The 9,043-nt window shown below is 51.2% G+C and overlaps 1 protein-coding gene across 1 annotated transcript; it reads right to left on the bottom strand.

Moving 5' to 3' along the window:
- Positions 1-620: 620 nt before the first annotated feature.
- On the bottom strand, positions 621-8,790 carry LOC145360935 (zona pellucida sperm-binding protein 3-like). The gene is made up of 8 exons (XM_080216441.1): positions 8,767-8,790; positions 6,805-7,035; positions 1,688-1,803; positions 1,497-1,600; positions 1,228-1,405; positions 1,014-1,140; positions 845-933; positions 621-762 (listed from the first exon to the last, which is right to left on the bottom strand). Exons 1-8 carry the CDS (start codon positions 8,788-8,790, stop codon positions 621-623), a joined length of 1,011 nt encoding a protein of 336 aa, XP_080072567.1.
- Between the last annotated feature and the right edge of the window lie 253 nt (positions 8,791-9,043).

Genomic DNA, 9,043 nt, shown 5'->3' on the forward strand with positions numbered 1-9,043 from the left:
ACACTGGGCTCTGAAACAGACAGAAAACCAGCAGCAGCCCATCAAATCCAGAGAGTTAGTGTTTCTCTCTCAACCCTCAGTAAACCAATCACTCAGCAGGCCCAGTTCTGTGCTGGGATTGGCTCAGCCCAGCCATCAGTCCCATGGAGCCATTGAACTAAGATGGAGGATGCATTGACCAATCAGCTCCCAGACACTAGAAACAAGGAGGCGGTGCTTTATTGATCATTTGATGACTGGTTGAACAGAGTTTGTTTGTGTTTCCTGTACAGGAACAAGGTGATCAATGAAGCAGAGATCAGAGAGACAGCTGTCACAGTCAGGCTCACAATCAGGACCACCTCAGACTCCACACCTACAAAGCAATGAGAAACCAATGGTTAGTGAAGCTAACACTGAGGGGGAAATGGAAACCAGCAGACAGCCAACTCACCCCCTGGAGACCTCTCCTCCATCCTTCCCTCAGCCTCATTCAGGGAGGCTGTTGCCAGCTTGGTCCCATCAGTATCCAGAATGAGCAGGGGTCCAAGTGAGGCCTCAGCCTCCCACTTCAATCCAGCTTCACTCTCTGCAATATCAACCATTCCAGTTAGAGAGGGGAAAGCGGGGAGCTCCCACATCTAGAGGATCAATGTCCTACCAGCTTCAGCTCCAAGATCTCTCCTTCCTCTGGATCCAAATCCCAAATCCCTTGTGGTCCCACAGTTCCCCACATGGCAACAGGCACAAATGTCAAAGCTCGATTCCTCCAATGGGGTCCAGCTAAACAGGAGAAATCAGTCAACCAGGTTGTGCATCATTTCTCCACACAAACACATTCCTGAGGGAGAGAGGGGGAACTCACACATTCTGCATCTTCTGCCAAGTACAAGCTTTGTTCCTGGAATCTCTCCGATCCACTGGAACAACTCTCAGGTGACAGGTGATGAAAATCTGAGGGACACATTCAACACAAGTGCTTATTGAGTGACTCCCTCCCAACATGGAGAGCCCAATGATCAGCTTCCACTTACCAAGGAACGCTCATCCCCAAAGAAACGGAAGGCATCCAGGTCAAAGCGGAGCTTGTCCGGCTCCCGCTCCTCTCCTGGCAACACAAAGGTTGAAAAGGAATCCTCAGCTTTGCTGTCCAGGAGGCAACTGAAGGAAGATGGGAAAAGAGACATGAAGTGAATCCAGAGAAGCCATTGAGATGGGAGGAGCTGGAGAAAGCAGAGAGCTCCTTACCCATTGGAGTCAATGATGCTGTAACTGGGCCTGGAGTCCTGGCCTGGCCTCAATGTAGCTACACAGCGGTCAATGTAGAGCTTCAGGGCCATGTGGTTGCTCATTGAAACAGAGGCCTCAATGTGAATGAGCTCACCCAGGTAGTAGACAGTCGAAGTGCGCTCTGTAAGCCAGTCACCTGAAGGACAAGAGGACAAGAGTTGGAGACAGTGGGTATAACTCCCAGTGAGTGAGGACAGGAAATCACTCACTATCCACCCATCACATACCATTCATCAGGCGCAGTGAGAATGACAGATGCCCTTCTCCAGATCTGGTGGAGCTGAATGGGATCCAGGTGGGTTTGATGGGGTCACTGCTCACATTGCCCTTCCTGGAAAGACAGTGGAGCCATTTTAGGACAAGGTCAGAGGTCACGAGCAGCTGGAGTTCTTATTGACAATCGAGGAAAGATTCTCACCTCAAATAACGACACTCAATGGGAACGACAGCTCCATTGGTTCTCACAATAACAGATCCACGATACTCTGGGCTGTGGCTCAGGTGGGTGCTGTAGATCAGGAAATCTCCACTCATCTGAAAGACAGCAGCTTAAGGAATGAAGAACTGATGTGAAATGAGAATGTTCTACACTGGGGTTAACAATGAACTCATCCCATTAGAACAATTCTTCGGGGGGGGATTGACAGGGTCAGTGTGAAGAGGCTGTGCCCCCCTCCTCCCCAGGCTGGCAAGAGTCTGTTGTGGGGGGAGTCATCATGTTGGAGATGCCAACATTGGACTGGGGTAAACACAGTAAGAAGTCTGACAACACCAGGTTACAAACAGGCTATTGTTCACAAGCTACCCAGCCTTCAGGAGAACAGTGACCACAATACCACACAACCCTGTCACAGCAACCTCTGCAAGACATGCCGGATCATCGACATGGATGACATCACATGTGAGAATACCATCCACCAGGTACACGGGAAATACTCTTGCAACTCAGTCAATGTTGTCTACCTGATACGTTGCAGGAAAGGATGTCCCAAAGCATGGTACACTGGGGAGACCATGCAGACGCTACGACAACAGATGAACGAACATCGCTTGACAATCACCAGGCAAGACTGTTCCCTTCCTGTTGGCAAACACTAGAGGTCACGGGCATTTGGCCTCTGACCTTTGGTTAAGCATTCTCCAAAGCAGCCTTCACAACACAACAGCGCAGAGTCGCTGAGCAGAGACTGATAGCCAAGTTCCACACACGAGGACAGCCTCAACAGGGATCTTGGGTTCATGCCGCACTATCTCACCCCCATGACTTGCCTGGGTTTGCATAACCTCACTGTCCTGTCTGGAGACATTGCACATCTCTTTAACCTGGGCTTAATGCTCTTTCCACTCACATTGTCGGCCTCTTAAAGACTTGAACAGCAGGTTAGTTGTAAAGATTCACATTCTAATCAGTAATCTGTAAACTGTCTGTGCTTTATATGCTCTGTCTGAGGCCAGAACTTTCCATTCACCTGATGAAGGGGCAAACCTCAAAAGCTTGAGTTTACTAACAAATAAATTGGTTGGACTTAAACCTGGTGTTGTCAGACTTCTTACAGGGGAGGGGGCAAAGAGAAGAGGAGAGAGTCATCTCAGGACAGGGGTCAGTCATTTAGGATTAACGTGGTCAGGAATTTCTCCATCCGGCAGCGAATGAATCAAAGAACAAAGAACAAAGAACAGCCCGGCACAGGAAACAGGCCCTTCGGCCCAACGAGCCCATACTGCCATCTTAAAGCATTTTCCTACACCTACCCTGCCCCGTGTGTATGTGAATGGTACCCCTATTGTAACCAGATTCAGGGGAGAATAGTGTTGGGACAATTTGTTACACCAATCAGCACATCTTTGGGGTGTGGGAGGAAACCGGAGCACCCGGAGGAATCCCACGCAACCACAGGGAGAATGTGCAAACTCCCACAGACACCGGCCCAAATCCATGTATCTGCACAGCGAGCAGTGATAGTCACTGAGCTGTTGTGGTGCCCATCTGCTGGTCCAGGTTTAAGCACACACATCGACACAAAGTACTAGACCACTCTCGAAACATCCAAGAGCAGCCCACGCACGACCCACCGTGTGCATGCCCCTCGTTTGACAACAAGGTGGACCGACACACCTGTGAATTAAAAGAGACAAAACATTAACATGTAGTATTACATTTCCAGTATCGTCCCGAGGCTCTGACCCTTTTTAAAACCGTCTCCTTATAACCCTCCATCCCTGTTTCACTCATGTGCCTATTTAAGTAGATCTTAAACAAGTCCAGCGTGCCTGCCTCCACCACCTTACTTTGTAGCGCATTCCATACCCCCATGACCCTGTGTGAAGAACCTCCCTCTAGTATCCAAATTATACTTCTCCCCCCCTCACCCTTAGATCGTGACCCCTTCTGATATTTGTCTCCAGTCTAGGAAAAAGCCTGCCACTGTTGACTCTATCTATACCCTTCATTATTTTATACACCTCTATCAGATCCCCCCTTAATCTCCGTCTTTCTAAGGAGAAGAGCCCCAGTTTACCCAATCTTTCCTCATAACCAGTCCTTCCGTACCAGGCAGCATCCTGGTAAACCTCCTCTGCACTCTCTCCAGGTCCTTCTGGTGGAAAGGTGACCAGAACTGGACACAGTACTCCAAATGCGGTCTAACCAACGTTCTGTACAACTGTAGCATCAGACACCAGCGCTTATACTCTATACCCCGCTCTACAAAGGCTAGCATTCCATAAGCTTCCTTCGCAACCTTCTCCGCCTGGCTTACCGCCTTCAGAGACTTGTGCACTTGCACTCCCAGGTCCCTCTGCATTTCTATACTCTGAATTGGTCTACCTTTTATCATGTAACTCCTCCCTACACTATTCCTTCCAAAATGCATCACCTCATTTGTCAGGATTGAATCCCATCTGCCATCTATCTGCCCAATATATCAGCCTATCTATATCCTGCTGTGTCACCTGACACTCCTCCTCACTATCCACCAATCCTGCCATATTGGGGTCATCTGCAAACTTGTTGATCACACCACGTACACCCCCTTCCAAGTCATTTATATATATTACAAAGAGAAGAGGTCCCAGTACTGAGCCCTGCAGCACACCACTGGTGACAGACCTCCAGCTAGAAAAGGACCCTTCCACTACGACGCTGTCTGTCTGTGGAATTCTCTCCAGCCCCAGAGAGCCGGGAATGGTCACTCACTGAGGATATTCAGGACAGAGGCATTTCTTTCTGGCCATTGAGGGAATCATGTTGTAAAGACAGGAACATGGAGGCTGTGGGAAGCTCAGTCCTGATCATAATGACTGGGGAACGGGCTGAAGGGCCTCATCTGGTTAGCAGTGTTGCTATGCAACCTCAGCCCTTGCTGCAAGGAGGGATCATTAGCACAAGACCAGAATTAACAGCAAAGGGATTCAACAAAAGCTTCAGTTCACAGGAAAAGGAGCTACAAGTTCTCAGGAATTGGGAGCAGGGAAATAGCACAGTTTGGAATCAGGGAGCCTTTTATTCCAATGACTGGGAAAGTGGGAAGTGTGGAGTTCCTCTTTAGTCCAATCCATCTCAACTCCCATTTCATTCAGATTCAACCCATTTCTATTCAACTGGACTGAAACTCAACCCTCAGTTGAGTTGATCTGAATGAGGGGGAAATCAAACTGAAAAATCCTCAAAATAGGAAAAGCTGGGAGGAAGCAAAGAGAAGCTTCCAGAACAATGGGGTTGGAGAGACTCAGACCAGTGAAAGTCAAATCCTGAATAGAAAGCTAGTTTGGCCTTTAGAAAGCAGGAGACAGCTATCTCCTCAATATCAATGAGATCTGACCAAGTGTTGGAGTGAAGAGTGGGGAACAACCTCCAGCCCCAGCTCAGAGGCAGAGTTTGAGGATTCACATTCCCTGCAATCTGCTGCCACACTCATGGAGCCCATAGTCAAAGAGGACAGTGTGGTTCTGAGAGTAGATCCTGGTTGGCCGACAACCTGCTGTCCCCAGGGTCAGATCAGCAGCTTTAACCAGGTGCCTGGTTCCAAATAAATCCAGCTGGACCCTGAGCAGCAGCTTGTCCTCTCCACACTGCACCCTCACACTCTGCACTGGAGACACACCTTGACCCTCAGACACACGCAAATGGGAATCAAAGGGAGGCCCAGGAGGAGGGAGTGTCTGAGGCCTCGGGGTGGCTTTGACTATTCCCCATGGAAACTGTTGCCACGTATCAGAGCAACAAACAGCTCCAACTAACACCAGCACTGGGAAGAAACCCCTCACTCCAAAATCCCCCATCATAACAAACAACTCAAGCATCCCTTCAGGCACCAAGTAACACCTTTTATACACACAGCCCACACTCAGCTGACAGCAATTTACACACCTTTTTCGGGTCAAACAAGTAAACAAACTTAAATTACGCTCGGACAAAGAAAAAGGGGGCAGCTCCCCAAAAGGAGGGGGAACGGCCCGAACAGAAACAAAAGGTACAAAGGAAACTTAAAACACGTCAAATCAAATGTGATTATCGGGGTCTATAAGGCACCTCAGCCCCTGCGGTGCCCAACGGGCACGGAAGGCCTCGACAGTGCCCGTGGACACCGCGTGCTCCCTCTCCAGGGACACCCGGCCGCGAACGTAGCCGCGGTAGAGGGGCAGGCAGTCGGGACGGACGGCCCCGTCGATCGCCCGCTGCCTGGACCTGCCGATGGCGCGTTTCGCCAGGCCCAGGAGCAGGTTCACGAGGAGGTCGGCGTCCCGACCCTCCCCTCTCCGCACCGGGTGTCCGTAGATCAGGAGCGTGGGACTGAAATGCAAACAGAACATCAATAAAAGGTTCTTCAGAAAATCAAAAAGGGAGTGCAATCTATAACACAAAACGTAGACGTGGTCCACGGACTCCACAAGGCCACAGAAAGAGCAGTCTCGGGAGCCCGTGAACCAGTGAATCCTACTGTTGCACGGCACCGCCGCGTGCAGCACCCTCCACCCCAGGTCCCCGAGGTCATTGGGGGAGATCCCTCCGTAGAGGGACCTCCATCGGGGACCTCCGCCGCCCGGCGGCAACAAGGCCCGCCAAGGTGTGTCCGGGCGACGGGCGAGGGAGTGGTAGCGGAAGGTGTGCAGCAGCAGCCCGTACAGGAAACGCCTCCGCGCGCTGGAAAAGGGCACGGAGGACATTCCCGCGAGGCGGCTCGCGCTGTGGGGCACCTGACCCGGGGAGGGGGGTCTCGGCTTCGGGCCAATGTGGAATTCCGTCCGAACAGGGGAACGCTCGGACGGGATCCCACCGCACGCTCGAGCCGCCTCGAGCTGGCGTGTGCTTTCGGGGCCCAGCACGACCGTCCTAAGGTCTTGGATGGCTTTGGCCGCGCGCCGGACGGACACCCCTGTGCGCTCAGCCAGCACGCCAGGGTTCATCCAGCCCGCTCCTCCGCCGTCCAGCACGTCCCCGATCCTGGTCACCCCGGCCTCCACAGCCTCCCTCTCCGTCAGCCACCTGAAGTTATACGGCTGGAGGTGCGGATTCCTGAGCAACGGCTCTCGCACGAGGGCCGCTACTCCTGACGGGGGAGAACTGCGCCGCGAGGCGACCGCGTTCCAGACGGTGAGGAGGTCCTGGTAAAAGACGGGCAGCTCCCGCAACGAGGTCGAAACGCGCCCCAGATTGATGTGCAGGAGCTGCACGTCGTAATTGAGGCCACGCCACTGGCGGAAGAAATACGTGGCCAGGGCGCACCATCGTGGAGGAGGCTCGACGTAAAGGTATCTCTGCAGGGTCTGGAGGCGGAAGGTCGCTATCTGTGTGTGGAGGCACACCAGACCTTGGCCGCCCTCCTCAAGCGGGAGATGCAGAACCTCGGCAGCGACCCAGTGCAGTCGATTGTCCCAGAAGAACCGCACGAGGGTTCTCTGGATATTGGTGACAAAGCCAGGGGGAGGGGTCAAAGCGACCAGCCGGTACCACAACATGGAGGCCACCAGCTGGTTTATGACCAGAACTCGCGCCCTGTAGGACAGCACTCGGAGCAGTCCTGTCCAGCGAGCCAGGCGGGCAGAGACTTTGGCCTCCAGCTCCCGCCAGTTCTCTGGCCAGGATTCCTCGGCTGGGCAGAGATGGACCCCCAGGTAGAGGAGGTGGGTCCTGTTCCAGGTGAAAGGCCTGAGCTCCTCCGCAAGGGGTCCGTCTCCCAGGGACCGACCAGGAGTCCGGAACACTTGGCCCAGTTGGTCCCACATGGGAGAATTATAAAGAAATCAAATGCAGATGGGATATAGTGTAACTTTAATAAAGTGGATTCAAAATTGGCTCAGTTGTGGAGGGGGATAAGAAAAGGCTGCCTTTGTGACTGGAAACCAGTGTCCAGTTGTGACGACAGGGATCTGAGCTGTGTCCCCTATTATTTGTCATTTAATTAAAAGGCAAAGAGCACAACTGAGGGGGTAGGATTAGTAAGTTTGCCGATGACACAAAGATTGGCCGGGGGGTTAACAGTGAGATTGTGTATCTTCAGCTATAGCAAGATATAGACGGGATGGTCAAATGGGCGGATAAGTGGCAGATGGAATTTAATCCTGAAAAGTGTGAGGCGATACACATTGGAAGGAGTAATTTGTTAAGGAATTATTCAGTGAACGACATGACACTAGGAAGTTCCTGAAGCACAAAGGGACCTTGGCGCGTTTGTCCACAGATCTCTGAAAGCTCAAAGGCATGTTAGTAAGATGGTGAAAAAGGCATTTGGGACATTTGCTTTTCTCATTCCAGGGATAGATGACAAAAGCTGGGAAGTCATGTTGGAGTTGTCTTGATTTGGTGAGGCCACAGCTAGAATACTGTGTGCAGTTCTGGTCGCCACTTTATAGGAAGGTCACCACCTCGTGGAACCCAGCTGGTGATAGTCAGGAGGCTGCCCCTGCCTGTGCGACTGAACTCAAACACATACCCGGAAGGCAGTGCAGTACCAGCATCAACGTTTATGCCTTAAGGGTCCACAATGGGCACCCCCGCGCTCCCACCGGTATGCTCTCCCTGCCTACCATGGCCAGTTTGTTATTGGTAGGCAACCCATTGAGGTGGCGCTTGACACCAAGGATGGTGTTGGGTTGCCATCGTCCAGAGTCATGGGAACGCTGGTTATTGGGACGGGGTGGGGAGCTGGGATGAATAATTGGACTAAATGTTTCTCTCTCTCTGCCACCATCCAATGACCCCCATCCCAACCCCATGACCCCCCCATCCACCATCATTTTGAAACTCCTGCTGAAAAAAACAGTTTTTACACAAATTCAGCTCTTAGAATCTGTTTGGGAGAATCCCCCCCAGGGTGTGCGTGAAGTTTTAAAGTTATTTTTCAATCTCCAATACCATGAAGTCAATCTTAATTCATAAAGAAATGATTGCCCTCTATTCATTGGATGAGTTGTCCATCTGGTGAACAAATAGCATCTCTAGAACCCAATAATCACCAATCTTCATTGTGGCTCAGTTCTCATGTGGATGGTTTTTACCTGAGATCTCTGCGTCTTTTCCATGGCACGTTAAGACAAACACATGCCGAGGTAGATGGTGACACAGTAGTATCGTCACTAGATTTGTAACCCAGAGACCCAGGTACAAATCCCACCACAGCCGCTGGTGAAATTTGATTTCAATAAAAATCTTGAATTAAAAGTCTAACAATGACCATGAAATGATTGCCAATTGTTGGGGAAAAACCTATTTGGTTCACTAATGACCTTTAGGGATGGAAATCTGCCAACTAGAGGTGAGGTTATATTGGATTTG

Source organism: Carcharhinus amblyrhynchos, chromosome 33 (genome assembly GCF_965287045.1).
Source record: "Carcharhinus amblyrhynchos chromosome 33, sCarAmb.v2.hapA, whole genome shotgun sequence".
Lineage (NCBI taxonomy): Eukaryota > Metazoa > Chordata > Chondrichthyes > Carcharhiniformes > Carcharhinidae > Carcharhinus > Carcharhinus amblyrhynchos.

Excerpts from the sequence above, each read along its gene's own strand:
- LOC145360935 (XM_080216441.1), bottom strand. The coding sequence starts at position 8,790 with ATGGAAAAGACGCAGAGATCTCAG. Across the intron at positions 1,601-1,687 it reads ATTGAGTGTCGTTATTTGAG|GAAGGGCAATGTGAGCAGTG; the intron begins GTGAGAATCTTT and ends CTGTCTTTCCAG. Across the intron at positions 1,141-1,227 it reads AGCATCATTGACTCCAATGG|TTGCCTCCTGGACAGCAAAG; the intron begins GTAAGGAGCTCT and ends ATCTTCCTTCAG.